The sequence below is a fragment of the Rhinatrema bivittatum genome, chromosome 3 (assembly GCF_901001135.1).
Source record: "Rhinatrema bivittatum chromosome 3, aRhiBiv1.1, whole genome shotgun sequence".
Classification (NCBI taxonomy): domain Eukaryota; kingdom Metazoa; phylum Chordata; class Amphibia; order Gymnophiona; family Rhinatrematidae; genus Rhinatrema; species Rhinatrema bivittatum.
This window is the reverse complement of record NC_042617.1, coordinates 191,916,512-191,941,726: the sequence shown is the minus strand read 5'-3', so window position 1 is coordinate 191,941,726 and position 25,215 is coordinate 191,916,512. Positions and strand designations below refer to the sequence as shown.

The 25,215-nt window shown below is 41.1% G+C and overlaps 1 protein-coding gene across 4 annotated transcripts in view; it reads left to right on the top strand.

The window, feature by feature from the left end:
• Window positions 1–25,215, top strand: part of STXBP5 (syntaxin binding protein 5) — a 1,098,992-nt gene that overhangs the window by 887,615 nt on the left and 186,162 nt on the right. For 2 of the 4 annotated variants that reach the window (XM_029594042.1, XM_029594041.1), the window contains exons 20-21: window positions 8,752–8,811; window positions 8,899–8,946. The exons of the other annotated variants lie outside the window; for them this stretch is intronic. In XM_029594042.1, the coding sequence (XP_029449902.1) occupies window positions 8,752–8,811; window positions 8,899–8,946 (108 nt within the window). The remainder of the gene's footprint in view (window positions 1–8,751; window positions 8,812–8,898; window positions 8,947–25,215) is intronic. 4 annotated transcript variants of the gene reach the window in all.

Here is a 25,215-nt window from a genome sequence, read left to right as displayed (position 1 = left end):
CTTGTACTGCTGGCGGCGGCCAGCTTTAATCAATTTTTTTCACGGTCTCCATAGTACTTCTATTGCATGCTTCAGCCCCTTGGTATGGTACGCTACTCACCTATGTTTAAGAAATGTGCTTGGTGGACCCCTGATAGTTTGGGTGATTTGGGGATACCATAATCTCCTTTGATTCATGCTTACGGCACATCCCACATGATAAATCCCATGTTTTTTTTCAGACTGGGGGATCTTGATGGCACTCTTCTCACTTATATGTAAAAAACTAGAGCGATGGTGACGGAGAGGCAGCAAAGGTGATCATTTGAGATGGCATCCATATGTTTGGCAACTATGTACTATTTGCATGGCAGTGTGTCAGATATGGGCAGCGATAGGGCAGGATAACACCAGTAGGAGGCATCTCATTCTCTCCCTGTATGAGAGGTGCAACTGACAAAAAACAATTGGAGGGGATGGCAGTGATATTCATTCAATTTGGCCTCCAGGTTGATGTCTGATTATAGTTGGCATATTCAGTGTGTCAGTTGGATATATCGCATTGTGAGGTCACAGAGGGAGGGTATCGCTATACCAGCATCAGGTTACAAGACATGGCCACAGCTAGGTTGGTGGGGAGCCCTCGGTAAGCAAGGTTTCGCTGCCGTGGGCTGTGGTGTAATTGACCACGTATAAAATGTTCACAGCAAGTATTGATTTAGAAGCTGGTCTGGCAAGGAATACAAAGTAACCAATAATTCTGTCTACGTGGGGTGGGGAAAGCCGAGTTGAGTTTCCTGTCAGACTTCGGCTTTAACGGCCAGGACTGACCTGCTCACCACCCAAAAAATTATGTTGCATACTCTTAAGTGAATCCTGCTCTTTTTTGGACAAGGATATCATCGCAGTGCTGACATTTACCCGATAATCAACAATCCACTTGCAGGACAATGCGAAACAAGGCTTTGACGGCCCTGCATCCCTAGACTGAGAAACGTCTAGAGGGGATGGCTTCTACGGCTAACCCTACAGCGGTATGATATTTAATGCAGTGCTTGTCATGATGCTTGAGTGCTTATGAATTGAAATACAGCAGATGTGGGCGTAGTTACCCTGTAATTATTTTGGAAAGTTAGATGGTGTATATTTGTTCATATCCAATGATTGCATTGTGTAACCTATTGCTGTGGCAATGTACATCCAATAAACAGCTTATTTCTCATGCAACAGTCTGATGGAGAGTTTCCTTTTGCAGGGGTCAGTGTAAAAGGGGTCGGGGGGGGGGTTACAGTGGCAAGTGGAGCTTAGGGAAGGGAGGAGGCGAGTCGCCCCTGTCACGGTTGTGGTGGTTGATCTTTCCTGGGAATCGGAAGAAGACCCTGAAATTTCACTAGTTTGCAGGGTAACTTGTAACGTGTATTCAAAAAAAAAAGTTGACAAATATAATACACCGATTTTGAAAGCAGATTTATACACATAAGGCCATTTTGAAAATTTTCACATCCAGTCTACTTATACATTTGCTAAATCATCTTCACAAATTTGTCATGAAAATTCAGAAATATATTTTTTTAAAACCTACAATGTTTTTATTTATATATTTGGGTTTATATTACTTGACTTTTGGAATAAGACCTTCACCCATTGCAGCTATGAATATAAGTCCAGACTACTTAGGTTAATATACAGAAGGCAGTATTGTCCTGGAGGACCCCAGCCTGTCAGATTTTCAGGATATCCACAATGAATATGCCCTAAACTATTGAAACTTTTTATCATCTCCAGGTCCTATTCAAAAAAGGTTTTCTTTACAAAATTGCAAAACCTGCAACAGTATAAAGTGCAAATCTTAAACATGTGAGGTGAAAAAGTCAGTTCATATCAAACTTACCTATCTACTCCTTGATAAGCAGGTAGATGATTTTTAATCATTATTGTCAAAAATAATACCCAGGATTGCACCAACCATTGTGACACCCTCAAGCATAACATTTTTAATGTTAATTAAACTCATTTAAAAATAACACACAAACTTCATAGCATATCAAGCAAAAAAACCCTGCATTTTAAATGGCCATAGTTTAGATGTATTTAGCAAAAATGCTTGTCCAAAAGAACTGAAAAACTTAACTTTGAATATTAATCCGGGGTAAGGCTTCCAACTTCTCTCTTACCCCAAGCCGTCTCAACACCGCCTGCGAGCCTGCAAAAGTCACTGCTTCATTCTTCAGCCTGAGCCAGGAAGCTTGGCCTGCCGCGACCCGAACAGCCCAATCAGAGGGCTGCAACAGCGCAGCCAATCCCGGATAAGCCCGCGGGGATTTAAATCCCCGTACCTCCGAGGCGCCACGCGCCCCTTTGTGCGCCCCTTCGTGCAGCCCCTGAGGACAGGCCAAACTTCTCATTACGGCCGACTTTATCGTCTCGACACCCTTCTTCCTCTGATCTCTTCCGGTGATCAGTCTCCTTCCTGGATTAATCAGCTACCAACTCAAACCTTCAAATCAGCCTTACATTTCAGTATCTTCCTGCAGTCACACCATATTGTTCTCCCGCAAGCTACTATTCCTTACTTCAGTTCCACCTACCGTAGCCAGTAAACCTTAGTGGCGTTTCTTCCCCTAAATCCACCTCACCCACACGGGTTAACCTTCAGACCGCCACCACAACAGTCTTCACTAAAACATACCAACAGCATCACCACTACAGCTCGACAACAGCTTCTCATCAACATCTTAACCTCACCTTCAACTATCACAGCAACCATTTAATCCCTTCGGACGTACTCTCTTCCTATTCAATTTTCAATTCTCAGCTAATCTTCTACCATCCCACTTCTTGCTACCATACTACACCTCTCCTGATTGTCCACTGCTCCTGCCAGCTCAACCCTCCAGAATGCATCCAGTTTTCCCAATCCCGATTCTACAGCACTGCCTATCACCGAAAGGATTATCAACCAGGAAGCCCAACACCGCAACTTAAAAACCCTCACACCTATCCTGATTGCACCGATCACCCAACTCCTAGGCCGCACCCTCTTTTCTCTATCTTTATTCAATGCGCAATCCCTAACCAAGAAATCTCTTATCTTCAATTACTATCTCATTGACACTAAGCCGGATATCTGCGCAGTAACTGAAACATGGCTTAAGCCCTCAGATACGGCAATAATAAACCAACTACCTACGCTGACCTATGACATCTTCTCCCTCCCCAGACAGAAAAAAAGGGGAGGTGGAATTCTCTTAGCATCCAAAAAAGACCTCGGATTCTCTCAATATCCACTCAACTCAGACTCCAAACTTGAAATCGGCTTTTTCACTTCACACCAACTTCAAATCTTACTCGTCTACGCCCCTCCGGGCCTCCTGGAAATAGATGCCTCCCCTATCGTTGAAATAACCACAACGCTCCTCAACTTGGATGCTCCAGCAATAATCTTAGGAGATTTCAACCTGCATGTAGACAACCCCACACTTTCAACCAGCTGTGAAACCCTTCTCACAGCCCTTTCAGCTTTGGGATTCAAACAGATAGTCAACAAACCCACACATAAAGCTGGTCACACACTAGACCTTATCTTTGTCAACAAAGGCATCAAGCCTATATCTCACCTGAAGAGCAAAGAAGGTACCTTGGTCAGATCACCACCCTTATTTCAACATCATTCTTGCTGAAAGAAACCAGCGCCCCCCCTCCTTTCCTTTCAGGAGATCATGCTCCTCTGAAGACCTTAATAATCACTTGGCCTCACACCTTCCTCTCATAGACCTCACTGATCCAAACACCGCCCTCCGTTCCTGGAACAACATCACAGAATCTATAGCTAACTAGCTTTGTCCTCTAGCAATAAAAAAAAATCTCACTCAAACGCTTCCAAAAGACAACCCTGGTTCACTAATGATCTTAGAAGGCTAAAACAAAGTTTAAGACAGAGAGCAAATGGTGTAAAGCCCCATGCGCTAGTACTCTGTCTGCCTACAATTTACGCTACAATCAGTACAAGTCCTCTACCTCAAAATCAAAAAGGGATTTTTACGCATCTAAGATCCATAACCTGGTCTTTGACGCCAAAGCCCTCTTTGCCTATGTTTCTAGTCTCACTCAGATCAACCCCCCCCCCCTTCCCAGAAATTCCCAGTAACCTAGCACAATCCAAAGCCGAAGAACTCGCTCTGTTTTTCCAAAACAAAATCTTCAGCCTCCTAACTCAACTGCCCGCCAATACCGCCGCCCTCTCGTCCTCTCTGCAGCCTTCCATCAAAAACATTTGCCTTGAAGCTTTCGAACCCATCTCCTCTACTGAGATACAAGTTGTTTTAAGAAGAATGAAACCTTCCTCTCATCCTGCGGATCATATTCCTACCAAACATCTCTTGACAATTCCAGACTCTATCTCCAAAACACTGGCGGACATCATTAACTGTTCTCTTTCCCAAGGTTCCTACCCAGATGACCTCAAATTGGCCTCACTCAAACCACTCCTAAAATAAACCCTAATCTGGACCATAAAGACCCTAACAACTTCCGCCCAATAGCCAACCTTCCCTTCATTGCTAAGATTATGGAAAAACTAGTAAACTCTCAACTATCGGACTACATTGAAGATAACAAACTCCTATTCGCCTCCCAATACGATTTCCGCAAAAATTTAAGCACAGAATCCCTCCTCACTTCCATGACAGACTGACTACCTTATCCTGGGTCTTGACAAAGGTCAATCTTTCTTACTAGTCCTACTAGACCTTTCGGCAGCTTTTGACACTGTCAACCACTCCATCCTCATTAACCAGTTAGCTTCCATAGGAATTACCGGCACGGCTCTAACTTGGTTTAAAACATTTCTCAGCAATAGAGGTTACAAGGTTAAAATCCAGAACAAAGAATCATCACGCTATGACTCAACCGTAGGAGTCCCCACAGGGTTCCTCACTGTCTCCGACTCTCTTTAAAATCTACCTTCTACCTCTTTGCCAGCTCCTCACCAACCTCAACCTAAAACATTTTCTCTATGCAGATGATATTCAGAACCTGATTCCCCATTAAAGACACATTTTCGAAAACACTTGATCATTGGGAAACCTGCCACCAAGAAATCAAACGCCTCCTCAATAGCCTAAACTTAGTATTAAACTCCTCCAAGACCGAACTACTTCTCATCTCTCCTGAGAACAGCAATTCCACCTCTACTCATCCAGCCAACCCACCAACTACTCAAGTGAGAGACTTAGGAGTGATAATTGATAATCGGTTGAACTTCAAAGCTTCCATCAATAGAACTACCAAAGACTGTTTCCACAAACTCCAAGTGCTAAAAAGGATAAGGCCTCTCTTCCACGCTCAAGATTTCAGAACGATCCTCCAAGCAATTATTTTCTCAAAGTTAGATTATTGTAACTCTATCTTACTAGGTCTCCCTTCCTCCTATACCAAACCGCTTCAGATGGTACAAAATACGGCAGCACGTTTACTGACAAACACTAGGAAAAGAGACCATATCTCTCCAATTCTAAAAGATCTACATTGGTTACCAATCCACTTCAGAATCATCTACAAATCCATCTCCATTATATACAAAACCATCCATCAACACACCACAATTGACCTACAATTCCCTCTCCACTTACACAACTCCTCAAGACCCACCAGAGACGCATAAAGAGGATCAATCCAGGTACCTTCCACCAAAACCACTAGACATATTACCTTAAGAGATCGAGCCCTCTCTACAGCTGGTCCTCCGTTATGGAACTCTATCCCCCCCGATCTCAGACAGGAGCCCTGCCTCCCAACCTTTAGGAAAAGATTTAAGCCTTGGCTGTTTAAGCAAGCTTTCCCGGACTCCAATTAATGCCCTTCTCCATCTACTTACATTACAAAGTCAGCTCAATTTCATCTCTTTGTAAATAATTTTTGCTGTTATTAACCTTTTCCTTTATTTCTCTCTTCTCCCAGTTCAACAGTCCTTGTTATTTGTAACTGCTTTCTTCTGCACTATAGTTCAAGTTTGATGTCTATATTGCACCCCTGTTTAAATGTAAACCAGCATGATGTGATTGTATCATGAATGCCGGTATATAAAACTTTAAATAAATAAATAAATGTATGTTCCCCTTTGAGCTCAGTGAACTCGTCTATGCATTAGCAGGTAAGTAAACCTCCATCAGAAAGGATATGCATGTACAACACTTATGATCTCCTATATATGGTTACTCTTTTATATATGCATTAACTTAGATGTGCCAGTCATATGACCCCAATACTGGGCAATATTTCACTGTCAACATGGTTTCTTCAGGGGGAATCTCAGATCAAGAGCAAAAAAACAAACATAAGAGCATACATCCGGAAGTGTGAATTTTATTATGGCGAATAATCTTGTGAAGAGAATAGCTGTCACTTCAATTCATACAGATGCTTGAATTTTTTTTATGGGAAATGCTTGTCTAATTAACATCACAAACCAACTCAGAGCCATTTCTGATATAGTTCCTCATTAATGTTCAAATAAAAAACATAGGATGTGTTAAAAGATAAAAACAATTCCTTAAAAAAATTACAATTGCAGTTCATTTGAAACTCGAAACCACATTGTTCAAGAAAACATTATTCATAAAAAAAGCATTAACAAAACACTAATGTACCTGAGCTCTTCCAGGTGCAATCTATCATTAGATGCCATTTCATTACCATATGTGTGGTTTTATATATCCCAGATCACAAAAAATGGGGCGTCAAATAGCTGCATGCATAGCAAGTGGATACTATATAGAAGAAAACATTCAGCAAAAAATATCAAAACATTAGCATATGCATGCAATACTAGTTGCTTAAGAACCATCATACCACCCATACGTGTCAAAAAACATTTTTGTTTGTACATGTTTCTCCCTGGTCACATTTAATCATCAGTCCTGTGATAATCCTATAGTAGTCTTTTTTTTTTTTTTTAATATGTGCAAATAAAACTATTACTTCCCTTTTGTGAGAAATTTCCAGTCCTATCGCAGTGGCAGCAGTAAACTTCACGTGGCACCTGACACAACGTTATGTTTCGAGCTGCGTTCTGCATCAGGGGTAAACATCTCAGTGCTGTCAGCATCTCTGATGATTTTCTTTCCTTGACTACTGCTAGACCAGTCAACACTCTTGGGTATTGCCTTTTCTACCACCAGTGGAGACAGAGACCACACCTCCTCAGACTTCATTTGACATCAGGATCACCATAAGTAGGGTATGCTTGGAGGCACCCTCCAGTAGCTTATTGCCAGAGATGATCCATGCCCAGCTCCCTTGGAGCCTTTAGTGCTGCTGAGAAGCTCCTACCTCTTCAACATCCCAGCCCACATCTATAGCTCCATCCAAAAACCTTCAAGCACTCAATCAAGGTGCCTCTAATGATGATCTTATTTATTTATTTATTTTGAACTTTTATTATAGTACCTTGACTTTTTACTTTAAATTGAAACACACATTATACAAATAGTGGTACCATGGTACAGAATTCAAAATAATTCATGGACTATACAATACAACTAGTTTGTATGTTCAACCTATATATAGGTTCTCTTATCTTTTATGTTATGTTTAAATAAAAGCTGCGGCCAATTTTATACCAAGAACCGAGTCCGCGTAGTTACTATTACTGGAGAAAATAAAAATTGGGGGGGTTACGGGTCCGGGTTACAAATTAAGTTTGAACTGGTGACAAGCGACGAAAGAGTAAGTAGCAGCTGCTAGCGTCATGTATGTTCAACCTATATATAGGTTCTCTTATCTTTTAGGTACAGTGATAGCACATGTTCATTTCTATGTGACTCTTGTTCAATAGAGGTACATTTTATTCTTGCAAGAGCTAATTTGTATTTAAACAATAAGATAGTTTGTGGGTAGTTTTCCTGGGTAAGAGGGCTTTCTGAAAATTGCCAACCCTGTATACAATAAAAGTAACTATGGGGACCAACAACATACATGAGATTAGAGATGGAGTTAGATCAGAAGAGGCAAAAACACCCACAGTTTTCCATTTCAAACTCTGCATGTTTTTCAGAGGAAATGTATCTGTAGATCAGGTATTTTTTCAAAGGAAAAGTACAAAGGCAGCCTTGCACATGGTTTTGAGAAGTGTGCCTCTGTTGGTTGTTGTTTGGTGTTTTTTGTGCCTTCAACCGTTTGAGAGTCTGGTATTTCAGTCTAGCATGCAAATTTGCAGTATCGTGTAAGGCAGAAGTGGCAAACTCTGGTCCGCAAGAACATAAGGTATATTTGCATACAGTGGAGGCAGTGCATGCAAAACTCTCTCGTGGATTCATTATGGATGACCGGTTTATGGCTTGAGGCCTGGAGTTAGCCACTTCTGGTGTAAGTGATTGCAAAATGCCTTTTACGTCGTTCTTTTCAACCCATACTATTTTACTAGGATCAGCCAGTCAGAGCAGAGATTCTTAACATTTCACAGTGCTTTTTAATATAATTTCATTGTCTTGTAATCCTAGTGCTGTTTTCTGTGATGTGCTACATTGAGATGTCCTCTTGCAGTTGTATTACCTGCAAATTCAATTTGTAGTCTAACTGGTTGTTGCAAAAAAATCCTGGATTTAAAAATAAAATATTTTTCACAAGATTTATGGGTAGAAACAAGTAAATATGGAGACTGATAATCTGCATTTTAAGGATACAGAATGGTACATCAGTCTGTGCAGTGTGTTGCCTACTTAGATTTCTCAGTGACCGTTTTGAGTATATACATTTTATTCTCTACTCATATAGGTCTTGCTTCTCCAGTTACGTCTGATGATGACCAAAAAATGAATAAATTTATAGAGAAGGGTACAGTATTTTTATAAATTTTATACAGATTACTTTAAACATATTTTTATTAAATTTTGACATTTTATATTAAAATGTTGTTTTCAGTGAAATCGAGAAGCAGAAAATTTTCCAAGACGGTAGTCACTGATCTAGGTATGAAAGAGTAAATTCAGTTTTTCTCCTAATCCAGTGCCTTGCTCTATACAACACTAACTCAACAGCAAAAAATAAATGGCAAATTGCATTGCATACCTATTAATTTTTCTTCTCTTATACTTGCTGACAATCCCTTGGGCTGCTTCCATTCTAAGGGTTTTTGGGGCACAGTGATTAACAAAAATCAAGGAAATTGGGTCTTTATTTCTCTAATTTACATGATGTGCACTATTTGTACTGATTCGAATATATTTTGCTTGGAGCTAGCAGGGTTCAGTCTATACAAAGTATAAAATATGAACTAGATATTTTTTGTAAGTACTATATACAGTTTTGGTTGGTTTTACTATATCTCTTGTTTTAGCCTCAATTCCTTTCCCAGATGCGTAAAGCACTGAATTATTTTTGTGTTAACTAATTTGAATCTGTCCCAATCTTTTAAATTGTTTAGTCTAAGATTCTGAAAGCAAATATTTAATTGATTATTACCACACCCAAGAATTGTCAGAATTATAGATTGAACCCTGTTAAGGTCTTAGCAGAGGTTATATGGTGGAAGGTCAGTAAAACACATGGTCAGTATTAGCAGCGGAACAAAGGGTATATGGGATTTTTTTCCCCTGGGAAAGGTATTTTATTTTATGGGATTGCAGTGCCTTATTTAAGTATGCATATTTCTTTGTACAGTAAGCTTTGATTTATTGATCAGTAATTTTTATGTGAAGCTTTGCTGCATTTTGATTACAGTATGAAACATAAAATCCACCCTATTTATTGTGTATATGGTTTGGTAAATCATACCATTTCTGTAGAATGCCAATGCTGTTCTTATGCTATATGTGTGTTTTTAGTAATGTTTAACCCAAGATATAGTAGTCTGAGCCCTTTACATTGTTTTAAAGGTTTATAGGCTTCTGCTATGAGTTTAACACGTTCTCTTATATATCTTGAATAGAATCTACATATAATCCATAGTGATTTATTTGGTGAAGTGCCATAAGAATGTGTTATTTTTATATTTCTTTTAATATATTGCTCATGCCTTTTCATTGGTAATTCAAAGGTGAGTTGCATTCAGGCACAGTTGGTATTTCCCTGTCCCCAGAGGGCTTAGAATCTAAAGCCCTGATTTACTGATGTTTTTCTCCCATTCTGGTTCTATGGGGGGAAATGCTTAATAAATGAGGCCCTAAGTTTTTACGTGAGGTAATGTGACTTTCCTAGGGTCATTAGAAGCAGCAATGGAATTTCAAACCTAGCTTCTGTGGTTCTCAGCCTGCTCCTCTAACCACTAGGCTGGTATTCCACTTCAGTTACGTGCCTGACGTGTCCATCTATGTCTGTTTTCATCTGTGCATTCATGGACAGTTAACACTTGTAAAATCCTGCTGGTAAGAAATTATGCATGCATAATTACAAAGGTGGAAGAAGCTAATGGCAGGAGGACACACACATCCCTCATTCTGCCTCCAAAATGAGCACAAATACACATATACATACCCCTCACTCTTGTTCCCCTGAAAGCTGGAACAAAAAATACAGACATACCAGGACATTAATGTATAGTATGCCACAAGAATCTGTGCTTTCTCTACTTTTAAATTTTGATTCTTGCTCCCTTAGTAACACTGATCCCAAGTTAGGGATTCAGCTGCTAATTATATGCTGATGACATCCAGGTCCTAGCATCCTTTCAATCAATTAGTTCTGGAAAGGGCAGTTTTAATGAATAGACAAAATAGCTTGCTGGTTAGAAAACCATAAATTTGAAGGTAAATCCACTAAAATCAGAAAATGTTTGGTTTAGCAAGTAACCTATGGATGACCAATTAAATCCTAAGATTGTTAGGCACAAATATTACTGTAGTAGAGGTGGTTAAAGTACTAGGAATATATTTGGATAGTACTTTGTCAAAATAGATCTCTAGTTGGAGAAAATCAGGTTTTTTTTATTCACTCCATTTGATTCAGACAAAGGCCTTTTTTTTTTTTTTTGAGAGAAAGCTGATCTTGCCACTCTAACTTGTGCATTCATAATTTCTCATATATATTACTGTAATGCCCTGTATTTTGGGTATTACAGAAGTTTCTATTAGAAGGATGCAACATTTACCAAACACAGCAGCAAGGATTATTTTGGGGGCATCAGAATTTGATCATGTGACACCATTATTGCATGAACTTCATTGGATGCCGGTACAATACAGAATTATGAACAAAGTTCTCCAGGACTGCACATAAAATTTTGTAAGATTGGTTTCCCACGCCGCCTAGTCTTACCTGTGTGTGCGCCGATGGCCCTTTGCTCTTACTATGTCACAGGGGTTACCGCTGCCATTGGTTGGTCTCAGTGACATAGTAAGGGCAAAGGGCCATTTTGATTACTGGCAGTCGACGGCCCAAGTCCAGGAGATCACTCCCGGACCGCTCCTGGACCCCGCTGGACCACCAGGAACTTTTGGCAGGTCTTGGGGGGGGTCAGGAGGGTGGGGGGTTGTTAATTTAAAGAATTGGGATGGGGTTTTTATTTTTGGGGGGGGGGGGGGGTTCCCAAAGAAAGATAACATTTTTCTGATCTGGGGAGTGGACCGAAATGGCCATCCCCAGACCCGAAAACAAAATGGGGAGAAAAAAAAATGTTATGCACTCCCCTAATTTGCTGCATAAGACGCACAGACACCCGGGGACAGAGCCGGTTTAGCACTATTTTTTTTTTTTTATTTTCCCCCTCTGAATCCTAGGTGCGTCTTATGGAGCGAAAAATATGGTAACTTATATTTGATTTTATTTACTGAGGGTGACAATCTTTTTTTTATCCTAATTGGGTAGGTTTAGGATATCTCTTAATTTCTGTGAATATTTTCTTTTGGGTTTATATTGTTTTGCCTCTCTTTTATTCTGAGTGTTTTGTTTTGAGATTATTTTATTGATACTTATATTTGTATTGTATACTATTTTGATTTTTCCTTTTCACGCACACACAGATAAAGATCCCCACCCACACGTTACACAGACACGGCGCGGTTCTATAATGAGGCAGGATGAAGCGGCTGCTTCAGGCGGCAGAATTTGGAAGCAGCAAATACTGCCCCCCCCCCAAACTCTTCTAGTGGCCACCAAAATAGCAAAGGACCCATGGGCTGCCGGCAGTGTTCCCTGTAAGCCGCACGTGTGTTAGGCCGCATATAACTTTTCTGGAGGCCGTGCACAACTTTTCTATGTCTGTGCAGTAAGACTGGCAGTGCAGTGGTGGAGTTCATCCCACCACAGCCCAAAGTACAGGACCCCCCCAAAGCTCCGGGTGCCCCACAGTATTAAAAACTCATGAGAGAGTAGCACTTTCTCTATGCTGATCTCACAATGCATGAGATCCGCATGAAGGAAGTGCTAGCCCTGCAAATTTTTTATATCGCAGGGCCTGCACAGAGAAGGTAGCAGAAGAGGCTTCAGTGCTAGTAGCAGCGATTGGCTCCTCCCCAGCAACCAAGCAGTGCACTGAGACTCCTGTATAAAGAAAGAGGGGGGCTTCCTTAAGTATGTGTATGAATGGGAGCTTGCCTGTGTGTGTGAATGAATGGGTACCTGCCTGGTGGTCTGTTTGTGTGAGAATGAATGGGTGCCTGCTTGGGGGTCTGTGTGTGAGAGATGTATGGGTTCCTGTCTGGGGGACTGTGTGTGTGTGTGTGTGTGTGTGTGTGTGTGTGTGTGTGTGTGTGATGAATGGGGGACTGTGTGTGTGTTTGTGTGTGAATGAACAGAAGCCTGCCTGGGGATGGGGGGAGCAGTGTGAGAATGAATGGGAGCTTGCTTGGGGGGTGGGGGTGTGAGGGAGCCAGTGACTGTGAATATGCGTGTGTGTGAGAGAGCATATGAGAGTGAAAGCCTGTGTGTATGATTGAGAGAGTGAGAGCCGTGTGTAAGTCACAGCATGTGAGAGTGGGAGCCTGTATGTGTGTGAGAGAGTATTTGAGAGAGAGCATGTGAGAATGAGTGCCTGAGTGTGTGTTTGAGGTAGGAAGGGAAGAAAACAGGTAGAGAAGAAACAGAGAAAAAAAAAAAAAGAAATCCTGTAAAAGGAATTGGGAAAAGACCGAGAAAGGAAATGTGGGAAAAATAAAGCCTGGGAGCAACCTATTAGAGAAATAAGATCAGGCAATAAAGGTAAAAAGAAAAACAGATTCTTTTGAATTTTTAGTGTTTGGCATAGCTTTGGGAATGTGCATTACATTTTGTATTTTGTTCTTTCTTCAGTATTCCACTGTTCAGTCTGGTTTCTCAAGCTTTCCATTTTATTTTTGTTTGCCTGTTTGTTTCTAATTTGTAGTCCCTTATTCTGTATTGGGTAAGGATAAGTCTGTGTTCTACATGTGTGACTGAGGTGCAGTATATCTACTGCAAGTAGTTTTTCTGTGGAGCTTTGGAGCAGTAGGTGATGTATTAGTGTTGTAGGTCATGGTATAATATTTGCAATGCAGCCGTGTCATAGATAAGGCTGCTACTGTTTGAGTATTGAGATAGTGCTAGTGTGGTATGGCAAGGTCCTAGGTGTCTTTTTTTTTGTTTTGTTTTTTGTAGGGGTTTGTGTTACTTCTCAAAGTGTTTGACAGTTAAGGTTTACAGTTACTGAGTTGAGTGTGTGTGTGTGTAAGATGAAGAGAATTGAGTGAGTGTGCATGAGGGTCTGGGAAGTAAATGAGAGGCATATGAGTGCGTGTTTATGTATTTATGAGAATGAGCGTGTATATATGAGAGAGTAGGAGAGTGAATATGTAAGTGTGTATATGTAAGAAAGTTTGTGTGAATGCTGCTCCAAATGTTCCCTCTAAGGATTGGGTTGCTGTGAGCATAAAATTGATAGACTTTTGGCATGAAAGAAAGTAGTGCTCAGCAACCCAATCCTTAGAGGGAACATTAGCTGTCAGTGGAACCCAGTCTGCCCCGCAGCGAAGAAAGGAAGAGGCTCAGCGGCCGCCAGCAGAGCTCAACCTGCTGTTGGCCGAAAAATAAGCAAAGGCCTGCCAGGCCACCAGCAGAGCCCAACCTGACCAGCAGTAAAGAAAATGCCCAGCTGCAGCCAAAGAACAAGCAAAGCCTCATGTGCCGCCAGCAAAGCCCAACCTGCTGGCGGCCGAAAAAACAACAAATGACCGCGGGCCTTTGGTGGCGCTGAACTATCCAGTGACAGATAAAAAATGAAGGATCTGTCCAGCAGCAAAGTAGGAAGGGCTCTGCTGGTGGCCAAAAAGACTAGGCTAAACAATGGCAGAAGAAAATGAGGCTACAGCTGACTGCTGAGCTCATCTGCTGACAGTCCAGCAGTGAGAGTATGTGTTTGAAGAGTGTGTGTGAAAGCATTTGTGTGTGTGTGAAAGCATTTGTGTGTGTGTGTGTGTGTGTGTGTATGAGCAAGTGAGAGCATCTGTGTGTGTGTGAGCATGTGTGGAGAGTGAGAACATCTGTTTACATGAGTGTGAATAAGCATGTGTAAGAGAGAGAGGGAAAGGAACGTTCCCCCTTTGTGGGTAGAAAGAATTTGGCATCAAGAGTAACACCCAGGAGTGAAGAGTTGGGGAAGACTGAATGTTGCACGGCACCATGGCATGTGCACGAAAGAGCGCAAACAAGAGAGCAGGCTCCTTTGTGCATGCCTGAGTAGCTGAAAAACTGTAGGCTAACCTGTGATGTAGATCAAAAGCTGGACTATAACTTAACTTTTATGTTTATTAGTAGTTTAGTTCTTGTTTCAGAATGTGTATCAACACTGATACTAAACCAATTCCTGTTACAGGCCAAGGGCTTTAATGGTACCTTAGCAAATACAATATATAATCATCATTCATATTCATGATATGTTAGTGTCCCTTCCGAAAATTATTCTAGCGAATTCTACATGCTCAAAACATTTCACCATTCTATTACAGAATGGAAGATCTGCTAAGTCCTTTTTGATCTATGTTTAAAATGTAGCCCAGATTTATTTTGTATTACAGAAACCTATCTGAGGGAGATCAAGTAATTTATTTTATTTATTTAGTGTTTTCTATTCCAGCATTCAAGATAGGAATCACATCGTGCTGGTTTGCATTTAACAGGGGGTGTAAAATGAAAATAAAATAAAACAGTAACTGGTGAAGAGAAACTATGAAGTTACAATAAAACAAGGATGTTCAAAACTGGGTGAAGAAAGAAAGGCTAAAAGGAATTTAACAGAGCAATTATTTACAATGATAATTTACAATGTTAATTTACAAGTAATGTTAAATAAACTCTGCCCCACTGAGTGTTGCTTGATATCCCAACCATGATATCTTAATAGAAGAGGAGGAGGCTTACTGAATGCTTTAAAAATCACTTGCAATTGAAGAAAATAGATGTAGAAATGAATCTGTTTTGAAATGATACTAATAACTTCTGTTCTTTGGCGTATATCCCTGTGTATTATCACACCAGGGCTGCTATCACAAACCTTTTCCCCTATAATTGAGACATTGGTTTTGACCAACGTTAGTCTAAATTTCACCATAGTTTTTGGGGATTTCAGTATTCATGCTGATGAGTTACCATTAGGAGCGAATTGTCAAGACTTTATCCTCTGTCAGTTTTGGGTCTTGAACAAATATTCATTAATCGACGGATAAGCATGGCCACGCACTCAATTTAATTTTCTTAAGTGATCAATTTAAATCACATGGTGTATGCGATGTGAACTTGACCAAAGTGTTATGGTCCAGTCATCAATTAATTCGCCTGTACTTAAATTTTTCAACTAAGAAAGTTAATCAATGTAATGTTGCAGCTTTATATATGGCACAAGGTCAGATTGACACTGAGCAACTAAAAGAATTACTATCACTTAAATTACATAATAACATAGTAATGGCCACAGAAAAAAGACCAAATGGTCCATCCAGCAAGTTTCTTATGGTAGTAACTGCCACTCTATGCGGGTTACTCCCAAGCCTTATGTTAAGGTAATAATACTACTAGCAACATTTTTATGGAGTGAGCAGCCTTGATAATTCAGACAATGCTGCTTGAGCATGTTTTGCTTTTGAACTTGGTTATAGAAACAGTATTGCACTTTTTCCCTAATGTCTGCGTATCAGTATCCCAGACTGTAAAAGTCAGAACCCAGTGTTTACTGTCATCTGAATCCAATTCCTTGTTATCCCTGCCGTTGAAGCAGAGAGCAATTTTGCAATTGCTTCAAAAGCATGAAAGCTAATTGGTTAAGGGTAGTAACTGCTGCTCCATGTGGATTACCTACATGCACTCTTTTCTTCATTTCCATGCTCTAGCCTTTAGGGATCTACAGTGTTTATCCCATGCCTTCTTTAATTCATTTACTGTTTGGTTTTTTTTCCTCATCACCTCTTTCAGAAGGGCATTCCAGGCATCCACCACCCTCTCTGTGAAGAAATATTTCCTGATCTTGGTTCTGAGTCCCACCTCCACCCCCTGCCAAGTTTCATTTCTTGATGACTACTGCTTCTTAACATTTCTGTAGCGCTACATGGCATACACAGAGCTGTACAAACATACAAAATGACAGTCCCTTCTCAATAGAGCTTACAGTCTAATAAGACAAACATACAGGACAAGAGACTTGGGGCATTCCATAAAGCAAGACAGTGGTTAAAAAGAAAAAAGTTAAAACTAAAAGCAGACAGATTTAAAAGTGGATTCAGAAAGGTGGGTGCTTAGAAGGGATTTAAACATTGCAAGAGAGGGAACATGATGCACCAATTCATGAAGCTGAATGGAAGGAAGGGAGATGTATTAATTGTTGGAAAATTTCATCTGCTGGACGTAGACTGGAGGATCCCTTCTGCAGAATCTAAGATGTGAAGGAAGAGAGAGAGGCTTGTGGGAAATACTGCTACTACCTGGAGATAATACCCTTATTCAATAGAGATAGTGGATGCCCTGCAAGGAGCTCTCTTCAAACAAATGGTAATGGAATCCACGAGGGAGGGAGTTATTCTTGACTTAGTGCTCGCAAATGGGGATACCTTCTCAAATGTCCGGGTGGGGGCTCACCTTAGCATCAGTGATCATGAAATGGTATGGTTTGATATTGCAAATAGGATATGGAGAAGTCACACGAACACCTGAGTTTTGAACTTCAAAAATACTGACTTTGCTAAAATGAGAAAATTTCTGGAGATGGAACTTGAAAACTGGGAAAAAATGGGTGACTATGGGAATTGGGAAAAAATGGGAGATGTGGAACAACTGTGGGCAAACCTAAAAAGAGCAATTACAAAGGCAACTAATCTAAATAAAAGCAAGAGAAATAAGAAACCTCTCTGGCTCTCAAAGGAGGTGGCTAATAAAATAAAAATAAAAAAGAACAGCATTAGAGAAATATAAAGGATCCCAAAAAGAGGAGCACAGGGAAGAATATCTGGTTAAACTGAGACAGGTGAAGAAAGTAATAGGAAAGCAGAAAGTCTGGCGGAAGAAAGGATTGCCAAAGAGGTAAAGAGAGGTAACAAAACATTTTTCAGATACATAGGAGAAAGATCCAAAGTGGTATAGTGAGACTGAAAGGTGAAAAGGATCAATGTGTGGAAAGAGACGAAGAAAAGGCAGAAATATTAAACAAATACTTCAGTTCGGTGTTCACTAAGGAAGACCCTGGAGAAGGACCCGTTGCTAGTTAACATGGCTGTGGATGGGGGCGGATTTGACGAAACCCAGTTTATTTAAACAAATGTATGAGAAGAGCTAGGAAAATTGAAAGTTAACAAAGCCATGGGGCCTGATAAGATTCATCCTAGGATACTGAGGGAGCTCAGAGATGTGTTGGTGGGTCTGCTGAGTGACCTGTTCAATAGATCCCTGGAAAAGGGAGTGGTGGCAAGTGATTGGAGAAGAGCAGTCAGTGGTGGTCCCACTTCACAAGAGTTGGAGCAGAGAAGAGGCTGGAAATTATAGGCTGGTTAGCCTCACTTCGGTGGTGGGAAAGTTAATGGAGACTCTACTGAAATAAAGGATAGTGAACAACCTACAATCTGGTGGGTTCTTCAATCCGAGACAGCAAGGATTCATCAGGGGAAGGTCCTGTTAGACAAATCTGATTGATTTCTTTGATTGGGTGACTAGAGGATTAGATCGGGGAAGAGCGATCCATGTGATTTACTTGGATTTTAATAAAGCCTTTGATACGGTCCCGCATAACAAATGAACAAAGTGAACAAAATGAGAAGCTTGGGAATGAGCGCCAAGGTGGTAGTGTCGTGGATCACAAACTGGTTGACTGATAGAAGACAGCATATGATGGTAAATGGAACCTACTCTGAAGAGAGAACGATGTTAAGTGGAGTGCCATAGGGATCGATGTTGGGACTGGTTCTGTTCAACATCTTTGTGAGCAACATTAACATAGAAACATAGAAATGACGGCAGAAGAAGAACCAAATGGCCCAACCAGTCTGCCCAGCAAGCTTCCACACTTTTTTTTTCTCTCATACTTATCTGTTACTCTTGGCCTTTAGTAACCTTTTGGTTCTATTTCCCTTCTACCCCCGCCATTAATATAGAGAGCAGTGCTGGAACTGCTTCTAAGTGAATTATTAATGTAAACTTTTGGTTCTATTTCCCTTCCACCCCTGCCATTAATGTAACCTTTTGGTTCTATTTCCCTTCCACCCCCGCCAATAATGTAGAGAGCAGTGCTTGACTGCTTCTAAGTGAAGTATCTAGCTTAATTGGTTAGGGGTAGTAACTGTCGCAATATGCAAGCTACTCCCACGCTTATTTGTTTACCTAGACTTTGGAATTCAGTCCTTGTTGGTTGTTGTCGGAATCTAAAAATCATCTTTTCTTCATTCCCTCTGCCGTTGAAGCAGAGAGCAACACTGGATATGCATTGAAAGTGAAGCATCAGGCTTGTTTGGTTTGGGATAGTAACCACCATAACAAGCAAGCTACTCCCCAAATTTTTTGTGAATGCAAAATCCTTTTTTTTTTCACATTTCCTCTTGCCGTTGAAGCATAGAGCACTGTCGGAGTCACATTTACCATGTGTATGTCTATTGAATAAGGTTATTATCTCCAGGTAGTAGCAGTATTTCCCACAAGCCTCCCTCTCTTCCATCACATCTTCTGGACTTTATGGATCCACAGTGTTTATCCCACGCCCCTTTGAAGTCCTTCACAGTTTGTCTTCACCACTTCCTCCTAAAGGGCGTTCCAGGCATCCACCCACCCTCTCCGTGAAGAAATACTTCCTGACATTGGTTCTGAGTCTTCCTCCTTGGAGCTTCAAATCGTGACCCCTGGTTCTGCTGATTTTTTTCCAACGGAAAAGGTTTGTCATTCTTTGGATCATTAAAACCTTTCAAGTATCTGAAAGTCTGTATCATATCACCTCCTTTCCTCCAGGGTGTACATATTTAGATTCTTCAATCTCTCCTCATCAGTCATTCGATGAATCCACCTTTTTGGTCACCCTTCTCTGGACCGCCTCCATCCTGTCTCTGTCCCTTCAGTGATAGGGTCTCCAGAACTGAGCACAGTACCTCTGGTGAGGCCTCACCAAGGCCCTGCATAAGGGGATAAGAACATAAGAAAATGCCATACTGGGTCAGACCAAGGGTCCATCAAGCCCAGCATCCTGTTTCCAACAGTGGCCAATCCAGACCATAAGAACCTGGCAAGTACCCAAAAACTAAGTCTATTCCATGTAACCATTGCTAATAGCAGTGGCTATTCTCTAAGTGAACTTAATAGCAGGTAATGGACTTCTCCTCCAAGAACGTATCCAATCCTTTTTTAAACCCAGCTATACTAACTGCACGAACCTTTTTTTACTTGATATTTGACCACTCTTCCAGCTTCTTTAAATCCCGTCTCATTCTCTCCACTCCTTCCGGCGTGTCAACTCTGTTGCAGATCTTAGTGTCATCCGCAAAAAGACAAACCTTACCTTCTATCTTTTCCGCTATGTCGCTCACATAGATATTGAACAGGACCGATCCCAACACAGATCCTTGCAGCACTCCGCTTAACACCACTCTCTCTTCAGAGTAAGTTCCATTTACCATCACACATTGTCTTCTGTCCGTCAACCAGTTTGCAATCCAGGCCACCACCTCGGCACTCACTCCTAAGCTTCTCATTTTACTCGCCAGCCTCCTGTGCGGGAGCGTATCAAAAGCTTTGCTGAAAGCCAAGTAGATGACATCATGCGCTCTTCCTCTATCCAATCCCTAATCACCCTGTCAAAAAAGTCAATCAGATTTGTCTGATTGCAGACGGGATAGACTGTAAAGTTTGTCTACTTGCGGATGATACCAAGATCTGCAACAGAGTGGACACGCTGGAAGGAGTGGAGAGAATGAGACGGGATTTAAAGAAACTGGAAGAGTGGTCAAATATATGGCAGCTGAGATTCAATGCCAAGAAGTGCAGAGTCATGCATCTGGGGTGCAGAAATCCAAAAGAACTGCATTCGATGGGAGGTGAAGGGCTGATGTGCACAGAGCAGGAGAGAGACCTTGGGGTGATAGTGTCAAACGATCTAAAGATAGTGAAGCAATGTGACAAGGCGATAGCTGAAGCTAGAAGAATGCTGGACTTCATAGAGAGAGAGGAATATCTAGTAAGAAAAAGGAAGTTATAATCCCCTTGTACAGGTACTCGGTGAGGCCTCACCTGGAGTACTGTGTTCAGTTATAGAGACTGTTCCTCAAAAGAGACAGACAGGATGGAGGCAGTCCAGAGAAGGGTGACCAAAATGGTGGGAGGTCTCCATCAAATGACTTATGAGATGTTGAAGAACCTAAATAATATATACCCTGGAAGAGAGGAGGAGCAGAGGATATACGATTCAGACCTTCAGATACTTGAAAGGTTTTAATGATGCACGATCAATAACAAACCTTTTCCACTGGAAAGAAACTAATAGACCTAGGGGGTCATGAAATGAAACTCCGGGGAAGACTACTCAGAATCAAAGTCAGGAAATATTTCTTCATGGAGAGGGGGTGGTGGATGCATGGAATGCCCTTCCGGAGGAGGTGATGAAGACAAAAACGGTGAAAGATTTCAAAAGGGCATGGGATAATCACTAAAGGCAAGGGGGAGGGGAATGAAGTAAGAGGTATGGGGTAACTTGCTGGTGTGGCTGATACTACCCTTAACAAATAAGTCTTCATACTGTTAATGCAACTCCATCATTGCTCTCTGCTTCAACATCAGGAGGAAAAGAAGACTTGGATTCAGAAAAAAACCAACAAGGACATTGAACTGTACAGACTGGGAAAACAAGCATGGGGGTAACTTTCTTGATGCGACGGTTACTACCCTTAACCAAAAAACCTGATGATACACTTCTGATGCAACTCCAACATTGCTCTCTGCTTCAGCGGCAGGGGTTGAAAGGAAATTGGACTCAGACAGTAACCAACAAGAGCCCTGACCTTGGCGGTCTGAGTAACAGATAAGTATGGGAAATTGATAACTATGGGAGCTTGCTGGGCAGACTGGATGGGCCATTAGATCCTTTTCTGCCGTCACTTCTGTGTTTCTATGTTAAGACTATTCCAAGCACATGGCGCAGCCAGGTGTGGAAAGCACGGAACATAAGAAATTGCCATGCTGGGTCAGACGAAGGGTCCATCAAGCCCAGCATCCTGTTTCCAACAGAGGCTAAACCAGGCCACAAGAACCTGGCAGTTACCCAAACACTAAGAAGATCCCATGCTACTGATGCAATTAATAGCAGTGGCTATTCCCTAAGTAAACTTGATTAATAGCCATTAATGGACTTCTCCTCCAAGAACTTATCGAAACCTTTTTTGAACCCAGCTACACTAACTGCACTAACCACATCCTCTGGCAATAAATTCCAGAGTTTTATTGTGCGTTGAGTGAAAAATAATTTTCTCCGATTAGAATTAAATGTGCTACTTTCTAACTTCATGGAATGCCCCCTAGTCCTTCTATTATTCGAAAGTGTAAATAACAGATTCACATCTACTCGTTCAAGACTTCTCATGATCTTAAAGACCTCTATCATATCAGCTGTCTCTTCTCCAAGCTGAACAGCCCTAACTTCTTCAGCCTTTCCTCATAGGGGAGCTGTTCCATCCCCAATATCATTTTGGTTGCCCTTCTCTGTACCTTCTCCATCGCCTGACTTATCAATATTTTACACTTAACTTGACAATGCTTATGTTTTATCCTATTTTCTTCAGATGGATCCTTCTTCCAATTTTTGAAGGATGTTTTTTTGGCTAAAATAGCCTCTTTCACCTCACCTTTTAACCATGACGGTATTCATTTTGCCTTCCTTCCACCTTTCTTAATGTGTGGAATACATATGGACTGCGCCTCTGGGATTGTATTTTTAAACAATGTCCATGCCCGTTGAACACTTTTAACCTTTGCAGCTGCACCTTTCAGTTTTTTTCTATTTTCCTCATTTTATCAAAGTTTCCCTTTTGAAAATTTAGTGTTAGAGTGGCAGATTTACTTATTTTCCTCCTTCCAGTTATTAGTTTAAATTCGATCATGTTATGATCACTGTTGCCAAGTGGCCCCACCACCGTTACCTCTCTCACCAAGTCCTGCGTTCGACTAAGAATTAAATCTAAAATAGCTCCCTCTCTTGTTGGTTCCTGAACCAATTGCTCCATGAAGCAGTCATTTATTACATCCAGGAACTTTGTCTCTAACAAGTCCTGATGTTTCATTTACCCAGTCAATATTGGGGTAATTGAAATCTCCCATTATTATTGCACTGCCAAATTGGTTACCTTCCCTGATTTCTCTTAGCATTTCATCATCTGTCTGACTATTTTCTTCAGGTGGATGGTAGTATACTCCTATCACTATACTATTAACCAACACATTGGATTTCTGCCTATATAGATTCTACTGAGCATTTAGTCTCTTGTATGATCTTTATCCTGTTGGACTCTATACCCTCCTGAACATAAAGTGCCACACCCCCACCAAGTTGATCCTCCCTATCATTGCGATATAATTTGTAACCTGACATAGTACTGTCCCATTGTTTATCCTCCTTCCACCAAGTCTCTGTGATGCCAATTATGTCAATCTCATCATTTACTGCTATACACTCTCCCATCTTAATTCTTAGACTTCTGGCATTAGTATACAGACATTTCAAAGTGTGGTTTTTGTTTGTATTAACAATCTGCTTTTCAGTTGTTAGGGACAATTCGGAAATCATTAGCTTCAGTGATTTTTTACATATAGACACATGGACTATGTTTGCTTTTAATGGAACCTCTCCTGTTTCATTAGTATCCTTCAAGGATACATTTCTCCGAACCATGCACTGCTGAGTGACTGTCAGCTTTCCCCCTTGTTCTAGTTTAAAAGCTGCTCTATCTCCTTTTTGAAAGTTAGCGCCAGCAGCTTGGTTCCACTCTGGTTAAGGTGGAGCCCATCTTTTCGGAAAAGTCTCCCCTTTCCCCAAAAGTGTCCCCAGTTCCTTACAAATCTGAATCCCTCTTCCCTGCACCATCATCTCATCCACGCATTGAAACTCTGGAGCTCTGCCTGCCTCTGGGGACCAGCACATGGAACAGGAAGCATTTTAGAGAATGCTACCCTGGAGGTTCTGGATTTCAGCTTCCTACCTAAAATCCTAAATTTGGCTTCCAGTACTACTCTCTCCCATATTTTCCAATGTCGGTGGTGCCCACATGTATCACGACAGCCAGCTCCTCCCCAGCACTGTCTATAATCCTATCTAGGTGACGCATGAGGTCTGCTACCTTCACACCAGACAGGCAAGTTACCAGGCGGTCCTCACGTCCAAATAGAGTTTGGAATTGGCAGTAGAAGAGAAGGGCAGATATAGAAGTGACCTATCAGACAAGCGGAGTGCACAAAAAGAAGTATAGAGAAAGATAGTGAGTTCTGCAATGAAGGCATTTGTTGATGAGTAAAAGGAGCTTAAACTATATGTGGGAAGCAGAAAGGGAGCTAATGTAGTGACTTCAGAAGAAGGGTTATGTGAGCGTAGTGACTTTGGTGAAAGATAAGTCATGCAGCTGAGTTTAGGATAGATTGCAGTGGAGAGAAATGGCTTGCCGCGAGACCTGTGAGGAGCATGTTGCAATAGCCTAAGCGGGAGGAGATGAGAGAGTGGGTACGGGTTCTGGTAGTGTTCAGAAAGGAAAAGGATTTTGGCAGTGTTAGAAAAAAGAAAGAAATGGCACATTTTAGTAGAATTTTGTATATGTGTAGAGAAGAAGAGAGAGCAGTCGAAGAGGACCCCAGTACTACTGTCTGCTTTTCACAGGAAAAGGTTTGAAGTTCATGCATCATTAAAACTTTTCAGGTATCTGAAGGTCTGTATCATATCTCCCCTGCAGCTCCTCTTCTCCAGAGTATACATATTTAGATCCTTCAGCCTCTCCTCATAATTCTTCTGATACACACCCCACACCATTTCAGTCGCCCTTCTCTGGACTTCCTCGATCCTGTCTCTGTCCTTTTTGAGATAGTACTCCATGTGAGATCTCACCAAGGATTTGTACAAGGGCATTATTGCCTTCTTGTTCTTACTGGTTATTGCTCTCTCTGTGCAGCCCAGCATTTTTTTTGGCTTTAGCTATCGCTTTGTCACATTGGTGGCTTCAGATCCCCAGACACTATCACCCCTAGGTCCCACTCCCAGTACATGCACATTAGACTTTCACCCTCTTTCACATACAGCTCTTTTGGATTACCACATCCCAGATGCAAAACTCTGCACTTCTTGGCATTGAATCCCAGCTGCTAAGTCTTTGACCATTCTTCAAGCTTTCTTAATTCATTTTTCATTCTCTGTTCTCCCTCAGGCATGTCCATTCTGTTGCAGATTGTAGTATCATCCGCATTAGTAATTCATTCTTTGAGTAATTCAACTAATTTAGTCACACACTGGTATAAAGTATTGCATCATACAGTTCAGCAAATTGCACCACTAAAATTGATTCAGCTAAAACAGATGCATGTTGCTCCTTGGTACAAGAATAGTACTAGGCAAGCAAAAAAAGATCTTGGAAAAGCTGAAAGAAGATAGTGAAATTTTGGATTCCCTCTAATAAGCAATCCTACCTAGATAGTTTTAAAATCTACAAAAAATGTACCAAGAAAGCTAAACAATCATATTATAAAAACATTCAGGCTGCAGGTAATTGAACCAGTGAATTATTTAGAATTGTGAAACATCTCATTTGTAATTCGGACTGTCTACGGTTTCCACCGTACAGCATGCTTTGATCACTACCAAAGCCT